Source organism: Wyeomyia smithii, chromosome 2 (genome assembly GCF_029784165.1).
Source record: "Wyeomyia smithii strain HCP4-BCI-WySm-NY-G18 chromosome 2, ASM2978416v1, whole genome shotgun sequence".
NCBI classification, from domain to species: domain Eukaryota; kingdom Metazoa; phylum Arthropoda; class Insecta; order Diptera; family Culicidae; genus Wyeomyia; species Wyeomyia smithii.
Genome location: NC_073695.1, coordinates 270,111,786 through 270,134,538, shown reverse-complemented (window position 1 = coordinate 270,134,538; position 22,753 = coordinate 270,111,786). Strand labels below are relative to the sequence as shown.

The 22,753-nt window shown below is 42.4% G+C and overlaps 1 protein-coding gene across 1 annotated transcript in view; it reads right to left on the bottom strand.

Moving 5' to 3' along the window:
* Positions 1-22,343, bottom strand: part of LOC129720604 (prolow-density lipoprotein receptor-related protein 1) — a 38,267-nt gene extending 15,924 nt beyond the window's left edge. Inside the window, exons 1-9 of the mRNA XM_055672092.1 lie at positions 22,313-22,343; positions 20,815-20,925; positions 11,510-12,019; positions 10,309-11,458; positions 9,263-10,249; positions 8,921-9,193; positions 6,813-8,849; positions 6,536-6,743; positions 1,298-6,474 (exon numbers count right to left, since the gene is read on the bottom strand). Coding sequence (XP_055528067.1) covers positions 1,298-6,474; positions 6,536-6,743; positions 6,813-8,849; positions 8,921-9,193; positions 9,263-10,249; positions 10,309-11,458; positions 11,510-12,019; positions 20,815-20,925; positions 22,313-22,343 — 10,484 coding nt within the window. The remainder of the gene's footprint in view (positions 1-1,297; positions 6,475-6,535; positions 6,744-6,812; positions 8,850-8,920; positions 9,194-9,262; positions 10,250-10,308; positions 11,459-11,509; positions 12,020-20,814; positions 20,926-22,312) is intronic.
* Between the last annotated feature and the right edge of the window lie 410 nt (positions 22,344-22,753).

Genomic DNA, 22,753 nt, shown 5'->3' with positions numbered 1-22,753 from the left:
TTTGGACCTTCAGTGAATCAAGAATAAAATAGATGTATGAGTTTTTGAAGAACTGACCCAAGTAATACATGTTGTTATAGAAAAGGTGACATCTCTATCACTAGAAAAGCGCCAAAAATTTAAGGCTGCTAGAACAAGTACCGGTACTATATGAAGTATTACATAACTTCATGAAAGCAAGCCAACTTGGTAGAATGAAGTGGCAAAATACATCTCGAGTATTTATACGGCAATGCGCAAATCTGTTGCTATGACAACTGATAACCAGTGCATGCGCAAATCCAGCTTTCCACGAGCGGTAATGGCGGACAGTGCACGTAGCCCATTTTGACGTTTCCTGTAGGTCAGAGAATTTTCAATCGCAGTAACGGAGTGAAAAACATAAAAATTTTGAAACGTAGCATAGCAACTTCAATAAACAGTTCTGTTCATTTTGATTCGCGCATGCGCACGACAATCTTTAAATAACAAAACGCCCATTGTTTGTTGAAGTTGCTATGCTACGTTACGATATTGTTATATTTTCTACTCCGTTACTGCGATTGAAAATTCTCTGAACTACAGAAAACGTCAAAATGGGCTGCGTGCACTGTCCGCCATTACCGCTCGTGGAAAGCTGGATATGTTGTTATGCGCAGTGCAACTGATCAATCGTTTTTATCAGTGGCAGTTTAGGTTGATTATAAATTGATGATAAAAAATAATATTCAACCTTTCAAAATGGGTTGTTTCTTTCACTTGAATATTAAAATTATTTCCGCATAGTTTCAACGTTATCTGGACATGAATTTTTACAAAACTGAGAAACGTTGTTAGATATATGAGTACAAAAATTAGAGTTAAATTGGTTACACTGCAAACGTTTTGTTTATCTTCTCATGACGCATTTTGACCCGTCTCGAATAGAAATAGAAATCGTCCAAATAATTCGAATATATTTTGATCAAGTAATTTTACGATGGCTGCTGAATAGTAAGACCTTTGTCTACAGGAAAAGCACTTCACAGGTACGTAGTGTTGTTATTAGGTGGCGTAATGTCTTGCGAAAAGACATAGTTATTGTTCGTTAAACTCATGTTGTTAAAAAACATCTCCAAAACCAGGAAAAACGAGCTTGTTTTCGAAATGCGGTTGTATTATTGATGGAAAACAACTTCAAACACAATACAACAACCCGAGTTTTCGGTTGCGTTTTAAGTACGGTTATATGACTACTTTCATGTTAATTTTAGGAGCTACACTTAATTTTTGGAAAACCGAAGATACCAATTGACCAACTATCACTAGCATCACTCACCTGAACTCATTTTCGCCGCAAGTTCTATGCCCGCAGTCTCGTTCATCCGAACCATCCGTGCAATCAATATCACCATCGCAAGCCCAAACTTTCGTGATACATTTTCCCGAACCGCACTTGAACTGGTGGTCGGCACAGCTGGTCTTTTCACAGCCCACTTCATCCTCTCCATTGGGACAATCCTGCGTACCGTCACACTGCCGGTGTCCGTCTAGACAAAAGGCATTCTTCTCCCCCGATCGGCTGCACTTGAACTGAGAGCTAAAGCACTCGTAATCGTCACAGTCCTTCTCATCGGACTCATCACCACACTGATTCTCACCGTCGCAGATCGAGTTCGGACTGATGCATCTATTGTTGTCGCACTGGAACTGACCAGACTCGCAGCTGAACTCCGGGCAGTCATCCGGTTCATCGCTGTTGTCTCCGCAGTCATCCTGTTTGTCACATTTCCAATAATAAGGTATGCACTTAAATGTGGTCTTGCACAGGAATTGTGCTGAGGAGCAGTTTGCAATACATGTTTTATTATCAACGCCTAGAACGAAGTTATCTGGACAAGCACATTTGTAGCCTGGTGCTGCTGGAGACAGTAAACATAGTGTAGAGCAGCCAGCCAGTTCACATGGATCGACCGATGGTTTCTTCTGCCTATACGGATGATAAACTCGCAGATCCATTGGTCGATGAATTGTTTTGATCACCGTTCCGCATTGATCACCCCGATACTTGTGACAATACTCTATGGATTTCGTTTCCCAATCGGTCCAATAAATTCGATCTTCCCAAACGGCGATCGCGAAAATGTGATGTAGATTCATAGCCGGATGGGTGTCTCTGTAGAGGATCACTTTCCGATTTTGTCCCTCCAGATCACTAACCGCTATGAAATCTTCCCGTGCATCTCCCCAGAAGAGTTCATTTGTTTCGAAGCTAATCGTCAAAGCGTTCGGCCAACCAAGATGATTCTTGATTAACATTGTTTGATTAGTGCCATCCATTCCCGCTTTTCCGATATATGGTTGATCACCCCAATCGGTCCAGTACATGTGCTTTCGGAATGGATCCAAGACGATAGCTCGAGGTTCTTGAAGGTTCTTGTTGATCAGTACTTTTCGATACCTTCCATCCAACTTGGAAATTTCAATGGTATCGAGCCCTTTGTCACACCAGTAAAGATTCCGAGCTAACCAATCAATCGCCAAACCATCCGGATTTTTTAGGGTAGATTTGTGAAGGACTTCCGTTTTGTTGGAGCTCAGACACATGCGTTTGATGGAACTCACAACGGAAGTGACGTCTGACCAGTAATAGCACTTTGTCTCCCAATCGAAGTCAAGTGCAACCGCATTCGACAGGTTATGGGCCAGAATCGTCATCGATCCACTCAATTCTACTTCTCGCACGTAATATCGATTAGAAAAAATAAGCTTAGCCGGTTCCATAGTATCCGCTTTACAGGTTCTATTAGCTCGCATTACATACCCATCCTGGCAAGAGCAATGATACGACCCATAGACATTAGTACAGATCTGACTGCAGGGCCGTTCCATACATTCGTCAATGCTGTCACAAAGGTGCTTATTGTTGACGTTGACTTTGAATCCAGGCCGACAAGTGCACTCATAACCGACCTCGCGATCTTCGCAGTTATGAGCACACAAGGTTGGCATCTGCTCACACTCATTGATCCGGCACGACTTTTCGTCACTCCAGTCTCCGCAATCATTCTCTCCATTGCACAACAATCCACTCACTATACAGGCTCCACTCTCGCAACGGAACAGTCCAGGTCCAGCACAAATCAACGTTGTATTTTTACACAGCTGAATATCCTCATCCGAACCATCTTCGCAGTCATTGTTAACATTGCAAGTCAGATTCTTCGAAATGCACCGCTTGTTCTTACACTGGAACTCATCGTCCCCACACGGTTCGATCGCATCGTAGCCTGCTCCGCAGTCAATCATTTCGTCCGACGCATCCACACAATCCGCATCGCCATCGCAAACAAACTGCCTACTGATACACTCCCCACTGTGACAGGTAAACGAATCCGGATCACAACTTTGTTCCATCGAGTCACAATTCTTCTCATCCTCATTATCCGCAATGCAATCCACCTCACCGTCGCAAACCCATTTCTTTGGAATACACCGTCCACTGCCCGGGCACTGGAACTCTCCGTTCGGACAAACCCGCTGCTGACAATGGGAACCTTCGTCGGAACCGTCTGCGCAGTCCGGATTATTATCACACTGCCAGCTGTTCGGGATACACTCGGTACTGTTCAAGCATTGGAACTGATTCGGCTTGCAATGCCTGGTGCAGTTAATCTCATCGGAACTCAAACTAGTCATCGTAGCATCCAGACAATCATCCTCACTATCACACCTCCAGTTCTGCGGAATGCAATGCCCATTGGCACACAAAAACTTATCCGTCGGACAGGTCGGAACGATTGAACTCGTGCAGTTGGTTTCATCACTGTTGTCCCAGCAATCGTTTTCTCCATCGCAAAGCCACGATGACATGTAACAAGCGGTAGTATTCGGGCACTGAAGAAACTCTCCAGAATGCATTGCACTGCAATTGCGCACCTTTGGACATCCAATTTCATCTGAGATATCGGCACAGTCCGGATCGTTATCGCAACGCATCTGCTTATTGATGCACTGTCCTGAGTTGCACCGGAAATGGGTTGAGGGGTCGCAGTCGCAGTGCTCCTCATCGCTCCCGTCTCCGCAGTCTTGGATGTTGTCACACCTTAACGAGTTTTGGATGCACCGACGATTGCTACACTGGAAATATCCCGAAATGCATTCCCTCTGGGCACAGTAGCTTTGCATTTCATCGGAACCATCTAAGCAATGCGCGACCGAGTCGCATGTTAGATAATAAGGAATGCAACCTCCGATAGAACAACTGAACTCATCCGCCGAACAGTTGGAGGATTGTTTGGGTATGCACCGTTGATTATCCGCAGCCAAAACACCTTGCGTACAGCTGCATTTTATTTGTCCGGCTGCATCAATCAAGCATACGTCCTCGCAGCCACCATTCAAAATTTGACACGGATCCGCACTGCAGTCCTGGTCGATCTCCTGAACGGCTATGATTCCCATCGGCCGGGCAATGTCTCTCCGTAGAAACACCACATCACTGCCGGAGTATTTGTTAGCTCGAAGGACGGCATGGAGGATCCAGTCGGTCCAAAACAGTAGATCTCCGTAGACGGTCATCGCGAAAGGATGTTTCGGCGTGGAGTGTGCCAGAACAACACGGTTTCGACCATCGTAATCGGCCCGCTCGATCTTGTCATACCGAGCATCCGCCCAGTACAGTTTCTTCGCTTGGTAGTCCAGTGTGATGGCATTTGGCATGCGAATATCCGTGGTAATTATACTTTCCAGTCCATAGCCGGATGGATATGCTCGCTGGATGGACGCGGCTTGTGGATTCCAGTTTGTCCAGTAGATCATTGCAAGGCATGGTTCCACGGCAATTCCACGCGGTTTGTCAGTCGGTTTTAGCTTGATTAGCTCCTTTACGAAGCCGGCGTTTTTATTTGGGTCATTGGTTGTGTTCGCTAGGTCTAGCGAACGGATACAGGCTTCGTTGTTGGAGGTCCAAAATAGAAACCGAGTGATTGGATTGAAGGCTAGGCCTTCCACGGTTAGCTGTTTCGATACGATCTGCCGATGGTTGGAACCGTTGAAGTGAACCGAATTGATCGAACTGTACTCGACGTCGGAGTAGAAGATTAAACTTCGATCGTAGTCGTAGCTTAGGGCGATTGTGTTTTTTAAGAAGGACGAGTTCTGAATCTCTTGAATAGGTCCGTTAATGTTGAGGTGATCAGTCATGTGAATGCTATCGATGGCAGAAACGCGCGAAAAGATCAGGAAGTTTTCGTACGGTTCGCATGTTTTGTAGTCTGTAGTAGAGATTTTTCCATGAGAACATGCACAAATGGGATGAGTGCCGTTGAATAAGCAAAGCTCCTGACAACCACCGTTGTTTATTCCGCAAGCATTAGTTTTTTGTTGTTTCTGAGACGAAAAGATCTTGATGTCTTTCAGCGAAGTTCCTTCGTGCTCGATCAAGTTCCAGTAGTTAGAGATGTTCTTTGTATTTGCCTGTTTTATGTTTCCTCTTACATCCGACCAGTAAATGTTGTCTTCGAACAAATCCAGACCTTTCACGTTGTCCAGTGTATTGTTTAGTAGAATGGTTTTCATATTACCATCATAATCTACCCTCCAAATTGTATCGGTTTGAACTTCGCACCAGTAGACGACCTGGTTTTCTATATCCAACGCTATGTCACTGATTGTGGAACTTTGATTGACCAGTATGAATTTTCCCGTGCCATCGAGGCCCGTTCGACCGATTTTACCCTTACCGGAGAAGAAAACAAATCCACTAACAGGATCGACCGCGATCAACTGTGGGCTTTCAATGTCCGAAGCAACGACGTAACGTAAACTACCGTTCAATCGCGCCACTTCGATCAGGTTGCGCTTCTGATCCGTCCAGTAGATATTGTCCGCCACCCAATCGATTGCAATTCCACCCAGCCAGTCTATTGAGTTCCCGTCAACAACCTGTTCGAAGTTGCTCACGATCACCGATCGCTCACTACCATCCCGTTTGATCTTCGTTATCGAGCCACGATCACTATCAGCAATGTAAATGAAATCACTCCTCGCGTGGTAGTCGATTCCCGTAGCTAATGAAATCTTTTGCAAAGGTCCCAAAACCAACTGGGTTGAATCCTCCGATTCACCAATGGCAAGGCCTTTCAGTTGGTGACCGACCGAGTACATGAGAAAATTATCGATCGGTACACAGCGTACCGTAGATGCCGGATCCTGCCGGTAGCCTATTGCACAAGCGCAGGTATGCGTTTGTGCAGACAGTGGAATGCACAGATGTTGACAACCTCCGCCTTGATTGTCGCGACATGAGTTAGTCCCGTTTTGTGCTCCAGGGTGGTACATACGGATGGCATTGATACCGCCGGTGTTATTTCGTACGACTTCCGCGTTTTGGCAGAGATTCTTGTTGCATCGCATAATTCGACTATCCGTACTATCTTCATAGTATACGTGCTCCCTGTACACGGTGATGGTGCTGATCGGATGCGATTTACTTTCGACGGAAACTTTGATGATCTGATTAACAAAAATTGGGAGTTAATTCAAAGAGTTAATGTGTGACAAAAAGGGGACTTACCTTCCCGTTGTTTGTATCGTAGTAGTAGATTTCACCAATCTTCGGCGCGACGTAGTAAAGTCGTTCGGTTGCAAAATCCAGCACCAGGCTTTCCATTGCATAGAAGGTTGAATTGCTAATCAACTGTTTGTCCAAACCGTCCATTCGACTGAAGTACAGCTCGTACAGTTTGGGAGATTCACTCGAGGTAGCAAAATACAGTAGACCTCTTTGAGATAAAAAAAAATAGGTTAAAGTTACATCGGCACTGTAAGAAACTAGAAAATAAACTACATACTTAGAGGGATGAACGACCATACTTTTGACCAACGCAAGGTTGGTCAATACTTCCGTAATGAATTCACCTTTCATGTTGCATGCTAGAATCCGACTGCTGTTTTCAGTTCCGGTAGAAACAAACAGCAACCTGGAAATCCAATCTACAGCAAATCCTAGCGAATTCGAAATATCCGTGTCGAGAATGGTGTCGATCGGTCCAGTCGCGAGTGCCGAAGATTTGATCTCGTTAAGCTGAACGTCGTTCCAGTATAGCCGGGCCTCTGATATGTCGTAGTCCAGTACAGCCGGTTGGATAACTTGCGTCTGATGGCTGATGGTAGGTATAGTGTAATGATTTGGCTGCTGCAAATCAACGCCCCGAATTTCGGTAGCCATGGCAAAGAGAAGTATTTCTTCGTTCGGGATGCAACGCTTTCGATTATTGTTTAGCCGCATCACGTGAGGGCAGGCGCATTGGTAGCTTTGGTTGACACTCAGCAGACATAAGTGAGAGCAACCCCCGTTATTCACCGCACATGGATTACTGGACCGGTTCTGGGGCTGTCGGCTTGAATGAAGAATTTGTATACCAAACGGTTGGCTTTGGGTTCGCTGAATAACGGTTACATCGGAACCGTTCCATTTGTTAGCTCGAATAACAGAATTCGTTCGCCAATCGGTCCAGTAGACGTAGTTGTCGAACAGGGTGATACTGAAGGGATGTGAAAGAACCTCCTGATCCTTGATCACCAGATGGTGGTCTTCGCCGTTATAGTTTATGGTGTGAATAGAGTCAGAACGTGCGTCGATCCAATAGACACGCTTGAGGACGTAATCAAGGGTAATTCCGTTAGGCCAACCACCATCTGGTCCAACATACTTAATCGTTGTACGAGATTCCCCAGCCATAGTACAGCGTTCCAATCTGGGAGCGCCTTCCTCCCAATCTGTCCAGAACAGTAAGCCTTCCATTGGATCTAAAGCAATAGCTCTTGGATTCACCATATCTCCTGCAACCAGTGTTCTTCGATAGCTGCCGTTTGTTTTAGCAACTTCAATTTGATCCAAATTACTATCGATCCAGTAGAGATTCATTCCAATCCAGTCGACTGCCAAACCTTCGGCCGTCGACAGCCCCGACTGCACTACAGCCTCCACGTTACTCAGTGAATCTCCACTTAACGTGCCTCTGAAGATCTTGTCATCCAGCACATCTGTCCAGAAAATTTGCACCGAGTCATTCTTCCAGAGAAAATCCAACGCAATCGTGTTTCTCAGTGATGTGTAGAAATTTTTCACGGCCAGCGTGTTCAAGTCTACACCTCTAATCTCCTGACGATTACTGAATATCACATGCGGCGCGTCTGCGTTATTACTCCTGCAGGTGAACTTGTCGAACGTCAGCGTGTAACCTTCCTTACAACTGCAACGGTAGTGTTTACCGTTTGGAGAACAGATCTGCGAGCACGTTCCCCAGTGTTCACAAGCGTGATCTACCAGACAATCTTTCCCGTTAGGCTGCAGATATAAATGCTCCGGGCATGCACAAACATATCCTTCTGGAGCGTTGTGACACAAATGGGAGCATTCTTTTGTTCCATTGCAAACATCATCTTTGCAACGAAACCCTTCATCGGTGCTGTCCGGACAATCCATTTTTCCATCGCAAAGTTGATCCACTTTGATGCAGGTATTCGTTAGCCGGCAGATTCGGTCCGGATGTAGACAAACTACGGTTTCGTTATGTGCGGGAAGTTTTGTGTTTTGGCATAGCTTTTGGAAAGATTTTATACAATCTTTATCCATTTCACAAACCACGGCAACATCCTGCTCACACTGTGCCATCATTTCAGCGTCCGTTTTAATAACTCCAGTTCGAAGGACCGCGTCATCATCTTCTGCAGTCCCATTGATCCGTTGATCACAATCTCCGTATGCGTTCAGACAGTTGAACTTTGGGTCACACATCTGTGAACGATCGATGCACCCGTGCGGACTACAGTAGAACTCACTTGGCTGGCACTCCACGTCGCATTGAGTCTCGTCCGAGTTGTCGCTGAAAAAGACATACTATCGTGAGGCGTTCGATTGCCTTACCCCTTTTGCGTGATGGCCATATTAGCTTACCCGCAGTTATTGACTCCATCGCAGAGCATCTCAAACGACACGCAAGCTCCATTCTTGCACATGAATCCGTCACACTTGTAACACCGTTCCGGTTCATCTGAGTGATCATTCGGTCCACAATCCGGGTGCCGATCGCAGACCCAGCTTTTAGGAATGCACCTTCGACTGATCTCGCACTGAAAGAACTTATCAATGCAGGTCATATTCGGGCAGTTGGTATAGTCTTCATCAGTTTCGTCGATACAGTTCACCGTTCCGTCGCATACCAGAGATCTAGTAAAAAAATTAAAACAGTTATTAGTTAACTAATCATTCCACATTTGAACAAACCAACCACCTCACCTATTGATACACCGTTGATCGTCGCATTTGAAGTTATGCTCCAGGTCACAGTTCACGTTGCACGGCCCGTCCGGTGTTTGCTCTTCGTCACTTCCGTCGTCACAATCCCGGTCACCATCGCAGGTAAACCTCTGATCGATGCACTGTGTTTCACTTTTGCACAGAAACGTGGTTCCGTCCGGGCACTTGATCGGGCTAGTCGTAACCGAAGACGCTGGTTCACAGGCCGTTTTCTGTGCATTCAACACAAACGATTCCTCGCAGACACACTCGGGAACATTTGGTGTGTTCAGACAAATCCACGAGCACTCATCGCAAAGTATCTTTTTATTGTTGTTGTACTGAGTGAGATTGTCGAAAATTTTGATTCCAAAAATGGGTGGCTTTTCGACTGCGACCACCTCTATCGAGCCCTGATCACTGAGATTCAGTTTCTGGATGTTACCCTTGACGTTATCGGAAAAATACACCTTCTGCTTGTGCACACCAATGGCGATCGGAATGTGATCCCGTCCCCGTCCATCGTATAGAGTAGTTCGGTTCGTCCCATCCAACGATACACTTTCGATCATCCCGGTGCGTGAATCACACCAGTAGAGCCGCTTCTGAACCTGATCGATCACCAGCGATGTTGGCCAAATCATCGGTAAATCACGATTGTCGACCACGACACTCCTTGAACGTCCATCCATCCAAGCTTTCTCGATCTTACTCCCCAGTGGATCCCATGAAGTCCAATACATGTAGCCCTTCTTCGGATCGAGTACAATGGACTGTGGATGCACCACATCTCGTAAAATGATGCGAGCGTAAACCCTTGGACCGAGTTTGAGTACCGTAATCCGATTCCGTTCGGAGTTTGTGTAGAATAAGTTGTGCCCAACCCAGTCGTACGCCAGGTCATCGCAAGAACCTTCCGCCTCCCACAGCTTCTCACGGCCAGTCCCATCCAGTCTTTGACTTTCTATAGAAAACTTTGCCTGCGCTCTGTGGATATAGGAAAAAAATCAATATTTTGTTTAACCAACAAGACATACCAGACTTACTTTTCGTGATGGGCAAAGTAGATCAGCTGCTCCTCGATGTGGTAGTCGAAGGTAACATCTCTGCCAAGGTTCGTTACCGGCACGATCGCTTCCTGTGGTATGATCCCAAGTGGAATGCCGCGAATCATGCCGGGGTTCGCTTGGGAAAACAGCAGAAACGTCGGCCTCTTAATCAGCATGCAGTGTTCCTTCGTCTGCAACCGATATCCGGGTGAACACACGCATTGACCTATGGCAACCGTTTTCTTCCATGCGGTTATGCAAAGATGATCGCATCCGCCGTTCTGATTCCGACACGGATGAGCCACCTCCGGTTGCTTCTGGCGATGGAAGACGTGTAAATGGGAGGCTCGCGAAACACCCGTCGCCACCAGCTTCGATTCGGAGGAGAATTTATCTATCGCAACGAGCGAGCGATTCTTCCAGGATGCTAGGTAAATTGTCGATTCGAATACGTTAACTGTGTGCAGTGATTGGAGGTTGATCATGAAGTTGGCTGACTTCTTCATAAACCACCGATGATTTCCGTCGTAATCGGTGCGTTCGATCGAATCTAGATAGGTATCAACCCAGTATACGTGCTGAAGAGCCAAATCCAGTGCAACACCGTGTGGGTAGACAATTTTCTTCAAAACAATCGAAGACCGATTCGCTCCATCGAGAAACGATCGTTCGACACTCGCTAGCGAACTGCCCCATTTGGTCAAGAACATGTAACCCTTCGTTGGATCCAGGGCCATCCCCCGAGGTTTCGCCAAATCGTTCTCATGAATAATTGTACAGTGTTTCATCTGGCCGGAGCAAACAAATATAACTTCTCGCTGATCGTCAAGAAAATACCAGTTTCCCGAGATCCAATCAATGCTAATATGATCGATGGAATCTATGTTCGGAAACAAATCTGGCAGCGGCATTTGCCACATGTACGTGACGTTATCTACACTGTAACACTCGAAACGGGCATTGAATTGTAAACGAATCAGACAAAAGGTTCGATTTCGATGGTACATTTCCAGTGCTTGGACGTTGCTGATGGGCAGAAACATGGCGGACACGTTGCCATGGTCGTTGGCAGTTCCGTTAATGATGGCAAATTTTCGCACTTCAGTCGGTGTGGCGAACAGCAACGATGCAGGCTCTTCTTTGGGAGCTGGAACAACATTTTCTTAAATTTTGTTTGTAGTTGAAGAATTATACTAACCATTCACAGCCTGGCATTTGTTACCATTTCGCGCATATCCGGTCGCGCAGGTACACTTGTACGATCCGGGAAGGTTCTTGCAAATCTGGTCGCATATTCCTTCAATTTGGCACTCGTCGAAATCCACACAAACGCTTCCATTCGGTTGGCTGCCCTTCGCACAAAAGCACCGTGGCCCGTTCGGTGTCTGCCGGCAGTCGTAGGAACATTTCAGTGCATCGCACTCGGCGGTATCGTTGCTGGGACAGTTAAGTTCATCGTTGGAGCAGTCCCAGGCTCCGTCGCAGAATTTTTCTATATCTAAACACTTGCCGTTGCTGCAAACGGTTTGCGTTGGAAGACAGTGCTTGGAGCTGCGGCACAGCTCGGTATCCTCGTCGGACACATCAACGGTGCGGTATTTTTCCACCACCCCGCAGTCCGCATCCCCGTCGCAGGTCCAGCCCCGGGGGATGCACTTGTTTGTCAGCTTGCACTGGAACTGCTCATCCTTACATTTGTGCGCTTTACCTGGAAATAGAAGAACGGGAGGAAACATCAAAACCACTTGAATGCCACTTGCGTTTAGCTTGATGCAACGCGGCTGCGAAGGTTCGTTGTTTAATGCTTCATTGGAGTCGTTTAGGTTGCCTTTATGATGACATTATTCTTTTAGCGCTGCAAGTAGCTTTTTGCTGGTAGACGGTGACATTCGCGGTTTGAGTTAGTAAAGCGTCTTCAATGGAGTGGGAAGTGTGTTATAAATAGCCATATAATTTAGATAACAATGTTGACTGTTGTAGCAGTTACGTCGATGACAAAACAAAATCAAATTAACCTTTTTACGTGAAATGAAAAATAATACGACAAATCTATTCCTGAAAAACTTGCAGGTCAAGAATTTAAATTTTGGGTGAAATGTTCCAACAATATTAAGAAGACTGGTGACGGAAAAAAATTATATTGAATCTGAAATTCTGGCTAAAATTTGACTGAAGATTGGGGACTGAGGACCACGTCATTTTCACCTCTTTCGTCGCAGGCTCGCAGGTAGATGTGTCTCATATAAATCTTTCAGTTGCTTTTGACATAATGGTTCACGAAATAGCTTTGATTATATTTGAAAGATTAGGCCTTGGCTTGGCTGCGCTCGTACCTGACTAACAGGAATACTTCCGTTAAAGTATGTGACCATGTTTTGTCCCCGTTCCAAGTGAAATCTGGCTTTCCACAAGGTAGTCATCTTGGACTATTCCTGTTTCTGTTCTACATGAACAAAATAAACCACGTCCAGAAATACCAGAAGAAATCTTACGCGGATGATCTGAAGCTTTACTACGTTAAGTGATGCCCTTCAAAATGAACTGGACGTCTTTGCAGCTCAGTGCAAGCATGGTCTTAAATGATCCCAAATGCTCTGTGATATCTTTTGGGCATAAACGACAGCTAGCCTCCAACGATTACATCTGCAAAACGCCCAAACGTCTGCCTAAAACGCGAGATCACCGTGAAAGACCTTGAAGTACTTCTCGAGTCTCCACTAACGTTCAAAATACAAGTGTCATACGTGGTTTCGAAAGCATCTTCTCAGTTAGGATTCATTCAGGCAAATATTTCCAGGATACATACAGATTGAAGGCTCTATATTGCGCTTTAGTACGGTCAACGCTCGAGTATTCAGCCGTTGTATTGGCGCCATATTACCAAAATGGAAAAAAACTTTCGAATTTTGATCAATATCGACAATTTCAATGACTAGAACGAAAACTTTGATTACCTAGCTGTTTTACGGATACATGAAATACCGTTTAAACGTTTAAAATCATTCGAAATTGCAGCCATTCAGGAGCTATTCGAGTGCTGAAGAAAGTTTTCTGCAAACTACACTAAAGTCGCTTTTTACGCGGGGGATACGTGCCGCGTAAAAAACCGCGTAAATTCCGGAATCCGCGTAAAAAAAACCAACGTTAATTCTGCATTTGTCGTATCTAACCAATCGCAATGCTTTTGTTTTGTTGCATGGTACTAATTCACTACCATTTGAAATTCGATCAAATCTGCCCCAAGGAAGCCACTTGGGCCCACTGCTATTCATTCTTTCTGCAAACGATCTTGTTACTCGAGTGAGTACCGTGAAAGACTTGGGTATCCCTTTGGACAGCAAACTGTGTTTTGCTCAGCATGTTGTAGTTACTACTGCTAAAGCTGTATTAGGTTTCACGCAGCAAACGCAGCAGTTTGATGTTTATTGTCTGAAGTCCCTCTACTGTGCCCTAGAACGCAATATACTCGAGTACTTGTTTGGTCACCTTACCACGCTGTTCAGATCAACAGGATTGAACGAATCTAGCGCCAGTTTGTACGATAAGCACTGAGAATGTTGCCTTGGGATGATCCATTACGTTTACCGCCCTATGAACACCGGTGTGCCCTCATGTAGCTGCCCACTCTGGCGAATAGAAGAAGTTTGCTGCAACGTTTATTTATTTTTGATCTTTTGGGAAACAATATTAAGCCCAGAGCTACTTGAACGAGTTCATTTCAATGTACCATCTAGAATCACTAGACGATGGGATTTTTTGAGACTTCCCATGCATCGCACTTTATTTGGCCAGAACAAGCCAATTGAACTATGTTGTCGTGTATTTAATGTTGTGTCTGAATTTTATAACTACTTTTACATCTAGAATAAGATAATATTAAGAACTGTCTGTACGATTTTATCGAAGACCAGTAAATAAATAAATAAAAAAGAAGTGCTCCTAAAAACTAGAAAATCCAGGAGCAAAATAATAATAAATGCATTCTGGAATAACTGGAAGCACTTTAAAAGCTTACGAAAATAAAAAAGAAACAGCGAAAAGGTCGCAACAGAAATTAGTTACAAATTGAAAACTAAACTTTAAAAGAAGCAAAGAAACTCTTAATTTAGAATGCATAAAAACTCTCATAGATGTGTTTGAAACATCTGAAAATACTGCGAAAGGCTTGAAGGAATCCCCGTGGCTCTGTGGTTAGCGATGTCGGTCGGCTAGCTCTCCTACACGGTTGTGATATCAGGTTCTCGATTCCCGATCTTTCCGATCTGGAAATTTTCTCGACTCAGCACTGGGGCACGGTGTATCGTTGTACTTATCCTACACATGCAAAATGTGCCAAAAACAATATCGATAACGAATTCTCTCCTAGTTGATCGAGACCGCTACTAGCCCCAAGGCTAAACGTGCTATAAATATTGAAGGAATCAAAAACTTAGACAAAAAGAGTTGACAAATGCTTCTCACGTAAAAGAGAAACAGAAGTAAATGAAAATTCGTCCTAATATGGTTAAAAAATTATTTAAAAAACCGATGAAACAAACTAGGGTTTACGAATTGACTAAAAGTATTTGAGAAAGCTCCTGAAATCCAAACAAAAAAAGGAAAATGATCATGAATTTGGGGCAACTTAAATAAGATATTGTAACGAGAGGAATAAACCAAACGAATTTTTTCAACTCAGCCTAAAAGCGCAAACTAAAAGTTTATTCCAGATTTAACCAAAAGTGGTTTGAAACTAACTAATTCAAAATTCAGCATTGAAGAGTTACAAGAAGGATTGTGGTAAATGATTTCAAATTATCCTAAAAAAACCTAAAAGGGCCTCAGCTAACGAGAGAAAAAAATACACTAAGGTCTTTTTTTCACGTTTTTTTTATTTAAATTTCGAAATAAGCGCTTTATACGCGAATTTCGTAATTTACGCAGTTTTTGACGTGCATTCCGGAATTTACCTCGATTTTTCAGAAAAGTCGTTTTTGGGGTTTTCGTGTTCAAATCGCCTATTTAGAGTGTCCGATGAAGTAATCTAATTTAAATACTGAATATTCACTAATTTGGCCTAGCCGTTATATATTTTTCCTTGATATTCAGCTCGATTCGCAGGTGGAAATAGCACTGTTATTTGTTTTTTGTTGTTGTAGCAGAAATTATTGGAAACCTTTAGCAAAAGAAGTTTTCTTACGCGGATATCCCCCGCGTAAAAAAAGACTCCTTGTATATCCTTTTTCACCCGATTTCTTGAGAAGTTCTCAGTATATCTGAAGAACTTAAAAAAAAAAACGAGGAGGTCACAAATAAAATGATTCCAAATTTATCTAAAATATAGCTGACAATGACTCTAAAACCAAAAAAAATATAAACCGCCCACCCGCATGGACTAGTGTAAACATTTTTAATGCACCATCTGTGCATTTTTTCATCAGTCAAAAAGTAATGGTTTGACCGTTTTGAAGCACCGAAGTTCGAGTTGAATGAAATTAGGACATTTTTCGAGAAAACGAAATTAAAAATAAACAATTTTTGATATCTTTAACTTTTTTTCATTAACCAAAAAAGATAAACCTTTACAGTCTTTACAGTTAATCTTTCAGACCTTTGCCAAAAACTTGTAATCAGGGAGCTCCGTAGCCGCATGGTTACAGAGTCCGCTTTGATAAGCAGGTGGTCGTGGGTTCGAATCTTAGTAGAATCAGGCCATTTGATTGTCAAAGGACTTTAGCATGGGTTCATTCTCAGGCTTCCCATCACGTACCCTTCCTTCAATCTGAATTCTACAGTACCTCTGTTGACTCTCCTTCTAACAAAAATGAGTCCCTATTATAATAAAACTGGTGTGAGTAACATATGAAAGTTCTCTCCAGGGAATTGTAATAAGGCGATATTGTTAGGATGGACAGAGGCTCGCTATAGTAGAGCAGTAAGCTTGAAACGGAAAGGTACAACTTACACACAAGCACGGATATGAATGATAAGCGTATCACTTACTTCAATAGTGATACTGCCAATAATATGAAGTGCAGAGTACAGAAAACACCTGGGCAATATCACAATAGATCTAATCTCTGGTAGTAGTGATGAGTCCACACAGCAAATAACTTGTAATCAGGCTTTCGAATACACCGACTCTCCCCTGATGAAATAATATGCCTGAGCAATCAAGTTACCTGATGAAAATTTCGCAATCATGAAATATCACTGAATGTTTGAGCAATGTGAAATGTCATTCTTTTTGACGGTACTTTGCTGAATTTTCAGCAATGAGAAATGTCATTCATTGACGGACTATTACCGAATTTCCAGCGAACGTCCGTTAAATTACTGAAATATCAGTTTAGTGGGAATTCTTCGTGTATATTTTAAAACACGTTGAAAGTCGATTATTTGCTTATTATTTATTAGCCTTTCACCATGTCACTAAGATGAAATTGATCCTCGAGTAATGTGTCGCCCAAGTCTGATCCGTTCATCCGATGTCCTTTCGCCAACTTCCTCCACTGAACTAAAAAAACACAAGATTAATTAATATTTCCACTCACCAAACACTTCCTGCACGTCTCAACGGTCGGCGTTCAAGCCTTTTTACGCCTTTATCACGCGCGAACAAGCCTTTTTTACGCGCGCGGACTAAAAATATTGACAACAAGCATCATTTTTTTCATTTTGACAGTACATTGCTGTATGTTCAGTAATCAAAGGAAAGATTGCTGAATGTCGGTAAAGCAAAACAAATTGCTGAACTTTCAGTACACATTTAAATCGCTGAAATTTCAGTAAATGGTTTTTATTGTTGAATTTCAGTATAGATTGCTGAATCTGAGTTTGGGAATTTGGTGTGTACTGTGCTGTTTCGCTACATTAATCCTTGGTTCGCTATTATGTATGTATATGCTCTTTTTGAACGGTGGTAGAAAGAACCGATCAGAGTAACAATTTGTGCCGATCGGGAGGATTTGCTCTGCTCACAAGTGTGTAGTACCTTTTTTTGCTCTGCCAGCTACTGTGCTAACCATGAGGCAGTGTAATCATTTTTTAATATTCGCGTTGACGGCGTTGCTTGTAATTGTTTAATTTTTGCAGGCGAACAAGAAAGAAAGAAATATTTATGCTTTGATTATCACGAGCGTTTTTAAAATTACATATAAAAGTTCGCGTAGATGCGAACATTAATGTTTATACTAGTAGCCAAGTTACGTCAGCTGCATTATTTAGGAAAAGCAAAGAAAATTCTACAACAAGGATTCGTTTGAAACCAAAATTGGATTTTAAATTTTTACTCCGTCAAGAACTGAGCAGCTGCAATCAGTGCTCACTCACAGTGCTATTTCTTGCATTGCGTTTGTAAAAGTTCGTGGTTGTGAAAATGGCTATCTTTGAAATTTTTCCTTAAGAGCTGTATAAAAAAAAAGCAAAACTCTGAGTTGAATGCACATGCAGCACGTGTTTACTGTGTATTGCAACGAAGAGAAGTATTCAGAAGCCTAACGAGAAAATAACGACCCCTGAGATCAGGTCCGTTGCGATTGATTTTACATTTTGTTGCATGACATTCATCAATTTACGATGTTTCCCTCTCAACCTGCCTCTCTCTTGAATATTCTCAAAATTCACCTTCTCTGATCAAAGCCCCCCGGAAGGAAATGCTTGCTACGCTACTACTGCTAGTGAAAATGGGAAATTTCTCACAATATTTTTAATAACCGTTTTTCGAAGCATGTGCAAACTTTGTTTTCTCTAACCAAAAGAATAATCACATTTCTAAACTTTTGAAGACGAATATTGCTAGTTCTACCAATGTCGGTTGAACAGATTTTCATTTGGGTGGATAATATTTCATCAATACGCTCGTTTTATAAAATACTAGCTGACCCGGCAAACTTCGTTCCACCAAAAAGTAGTTTTTAGTTTAATATATACACGATCCAATAGTAGCAGTACGTGTTAGCAGAGCATCGCGTATTTGCAAAATTCATATCTAAAGCAAAGTGGTGGCGTTTTTTTCCTCACTGAAAGTCAATTCAATGCTCTGTGAAAGACTGTCTTTTTTGTCATGTTGTCTGGTACGTAAATTAGCTTGTGCACAAGCATGCTACATACAATGAACATGAAACACATGAAATTGTCGACATCGAAATTAGTTTTTTGGTGCCATATGTCTTAGAAATGTATGGAACGTCGAGATTTGGTGTTAGGGGCCATCCACATTCCACGTGGACAGCTGTGAGGGGATGGTTGTGGAATGTCCACGGTTCATACAAATTTTTTTAAAATTGAAATGGGCAGTTGTCCACGAAGGAGGAGGGGGGGGGGGTCAAAATCGTCAAAAATCTGTCCACGTGGAATGATGATGGCCCCTTACCTCGAAAAAAATTTTCTTCTCAAAAACCAACTTTCTGGTTCTTAGAAAATTTTCAAGCTTTGGGCCAATATTGGGGCATATTTATAAATTTATATGAAAAATCAACCTTCGGATTTCGTTTAGCGGTAGGGCTCAAAAGATTCGTCCTCTCGAATAAATCGGACATCGAGAACACGTGCCTCAAAGCTGTCGAAGTTTCAACTTTTCGACCGATGGAAATAATGCACAAGTAGTAGTTTATGAAATTGTCGATATCGGTTTATTTTTATGCCAAATGTGTTCGAAATGCATGAAACGTCGAGTTCTGGTGTTAACTCGAGAAAAATTTGCAATGGCATGGCCCCAAGCTCGAAAATTTTCTAAGACCCAGAAAGTTGGTTTTCTAGAAATTTTTTTTTCGAGTTACCACCAAATCTCGACGTTTTATACATTTTTAAGACATGAGGCATCAAAAAAAATATTTCGATATTGATAATTTCATGTATTACTATCTGTACTTCTTTTTCATCGATATTTTTCGTGAAACTTTGACCGCCCTTTGAGGCACGTGTTCCCGATGTGATCGAGCTGAAATTTTTCATGGGGACTTTTTTCTAGAAGACGAAACTTTTGAGCCCTACCGCTAAACGATATTCGAAAAATCGATTTTCATTGGCACTCTATTCACCATGCGAAAAACATGGGTATTCCGCACACTTCCAAAGATTGCTCTTGTGGTTTATTGATGGTCATATCGAATGCAAGGCGTACAGGAATGTGTATACGTGTGAACTCTAATGAACAATCTGTGGAAATTAGGGGAATTTTCGGTATCAGCACTTCCTCGCCGTTGAATTTTCCTTTAAGTATTGTTCCTTGTATTGAATTATTTTTGAGCTGCTTCACAACCAGTCTTGTTCTCCCTTTGCCTCTCTCACCTAAATATAATTTTTTACCGTACAATACACTATGATTCAGGTTTTATTGAATTATTAGCAGTAGTTGTCAACTAGCAAACAAACAACTGAAAATTTGTCAATGCCTTCTAAGAATGCGCTATGTATGACTATCTCTTGTTACGGTTGCTCTCTGTAGAAACACTATTTTTCTCCTCAAAGTTTTTTCTTTAATATTTTCCAGTTTTTCTCTCCGTACAAAAAATCCTTGCATAAAGACGAACAAAACAAAGCAAATTGCATACAAATCGGAGAATCTATTGCCAAGTTATGGAGGTTCGCACATTTCAGTCTCTCTCCCTAATTTATATATTTAGATGAAATAGAAAATGATCCCAAATTGAGCTCAGAATCGCTAAAAAAGCTTTTTAAGGGCAGAAAAGGCCAAAATAGAAAATAAAAAGGAAATTTAGCTCAAAATCGTTGAAAAGTGCCTTCTAAAACCCCAAATAGAAAATGATTCCAAATTGAGCCCAAAATCGCTACTACAGCTCTATATGCTTTTAAAAGTCAGAAAAAGTCAAGATAAAATAGTTACCAGAGCCGAAAAAAGTGTTCTAAATGCAGAAGAGGCCAAGAAAAGAAAATGAGCTCAATGAGCCAATCCTAAACTGAATCGCAGTCCCAGAGTCACCAGAAGATGCTTCTGAAGGCCAGAAAAACCAAAATAGAAAACAATCTGAGCCCAAAACCGCTGAAACGTGCTGCTAAAATCCAGAAAAGAAAATAATTAAGAATCGCTAAAAAGTGTTTCTAAGGTTCAGATAAGCCAAAATTAAAAATGATCCCAAAGTGAGCCCAGAATCGTTTGAAAATATTTCCTAAGGCTAGAAGAAGCAAAAAAAAAAAAATAATAATCTTAAATTGAGTTAGAATCGTCGAAAAGTGCTTCTGAAGATCAGCGAAAGCCAGAAAAAAAGGGAAAACAAAATGATCCCAAATTGAGCTGAGAATCGCCCAAAACGTGCCAAAAAAGGTAAAAAAAGTCAAAATAGCGAACCATCTCAAGTTGAGTCTAGAATCGCTGCAAAGTGCTCCTTAAGGCCAGAAAAGGCCAAATTGTTTTGCGAACAACGTAGTTTTAGACATCAGTGACGAAAGGGTTGAATCGCGAAACTATTTACACACGGATTTTCGCCTTCCGCGATTGCAGCCAGCTACTGTCAGCTAGAATCTACTCATGAATATAAAATCTGACATCTGTCTGCTACTTACTGCAGTCGATTTCGTCCGAACCATCCACGCAGTCCGGGTAGGTATCACATTTCCAGTGCAGTGGTATGCATTTTCCATCGCCGCAGGTAAACTGTGACCGGGGACAGGTGACTGAAAAGTGCAAACAAAAAATAAAGTATGACTAATTAGTGAAGTTTGTATGGAACTGAAAAGTCAATTAGCATATAATACTCTATGAAGTATAAATGCGCACTGCGTATTAAAGGAGCTGTGCGGATGTAGCACTGTTATATTTTGTTGTTAATCGAGATTTGGTTTAATTTGGCATAAATTGAAAAGTAAATAGCAGCTTCACCAGAGTCTATGGTTTGAACGAATTAGTGATTTCAGTTGCAGAAAAACGATTGGCATTAAAAAGTACGTGGAGTACCATTATTTGCAATTACTCTATGTAGAACTCAACCTGCTAATAAATCCCATAACAAAAATACGGCACTGGTTGGTTATTCACCCACAAAAGGGCAATTTCGGGTCCAAGTTTCGCAGAAGTCTGCAAAACACATCCGTCAGCAGCACACCACAAGAAAAGTCAGAAGTTTTCCAGCCAAAGAGCATTCCTCAGCTCGCTTCCGCCCTGTAGGCACCATCGTATACATGACATAGGTTGATAACTTTTGCAATTAATGGGGAAAATAAATACAGCGATAGAAGAACAGCGTCGCCAGAACAAGTCATCGCATGGCGAAAAGGCGCTGCGGATAGAAACTTTTTAATTAATCGGCTCAATGTGCTCGGGCGATTCGTAACGGGACGTGGTGCTGCGGACGAACGTGTCCATTGCCGCCGCCTTTCGATGCCCGGTTGTCGTCCTTCCAGGAGTCACGTGCATTGTTATGAGCTACGCGATGGTGATCTGATAATAGTTTAGTACGGAATCGCTCAAGATATTGTTCCTGCCAAAAAGTTTCTGTGTATAGTAGTTTTATCAAAATGTTCTGCTTTTTAGTTTTTACATGCACGAGTTCAAGTGTAAAAATATTTATTTTGAACTCTAAACATGTAAAAAAAAAAAACAAATAAAAAAACTGAAAATCGTCATAAACTTTAACGTGTTCCGAAGAGGTGCTTTGTATAGTGTCGAAGCCTTTATTTTGCTTTTGTTTTACTCAAACGACCCGAAACGAGTATGAACTATATTTTTTCTGTATCATTATTTAAAACAGTTGTCAGCTTTAAACGATTTCAGGGTCTTTAACATATTGTCTCCATAGAGGGAAAATACATCTTACCTTAATCTAACCGATAGTTATCGGTCATGTGTAGCTTCGATAAGAGCAAAGCATATTCCATGTACTGTTGTTACCTTTTCCCATTGTAAACAATAAAAAGTTGTGGCCTACAATGTGTACATTGAAAAAGGCTTCCACAGCATTGTCTTTGATATCGGAGCATTTGTTTCCTGTTTTCGTTTTTAATAACATCCCATTGAAGACGCTCTTGAGCTTTCCATTCTGTATGGTGCGATGTCGCTGCTAACCGACAGTTGTCATTACTGGCATTGTTGTCATTCTTACACAGAAGCATCATTCATTAATCTATTCATCATTCTTTCTTTTGAGCATTTTGTTTTGTCCGCTCCGCACCCAGCCGGTTTCCCCGTGCCAACCAACCCATGCCTCTACATCAAAACATTCGCTGTCAATTATTATTGTTCGCGGTTTTTCCGTTCTCTCCTTCATTCGGCCACATGTTGGCTGATCGCGCTGTAAACAAACCGTACCGTCGTCATTGTCGTTCTCGTCTGTATAAACGATGCATGGGACGGACGATCGGCGGTAAAGATGTTTAAATTATGCCGAATCCTTGCTTCCACTGCCGCCACAGTCTCATCCGTCGTCGAGAAAGTGTTGAGAAACATGACACGTGCTGAGATGTAGGGCAACTGCGCGCTGCTGATTTGGTGTAGCATTACAGATGT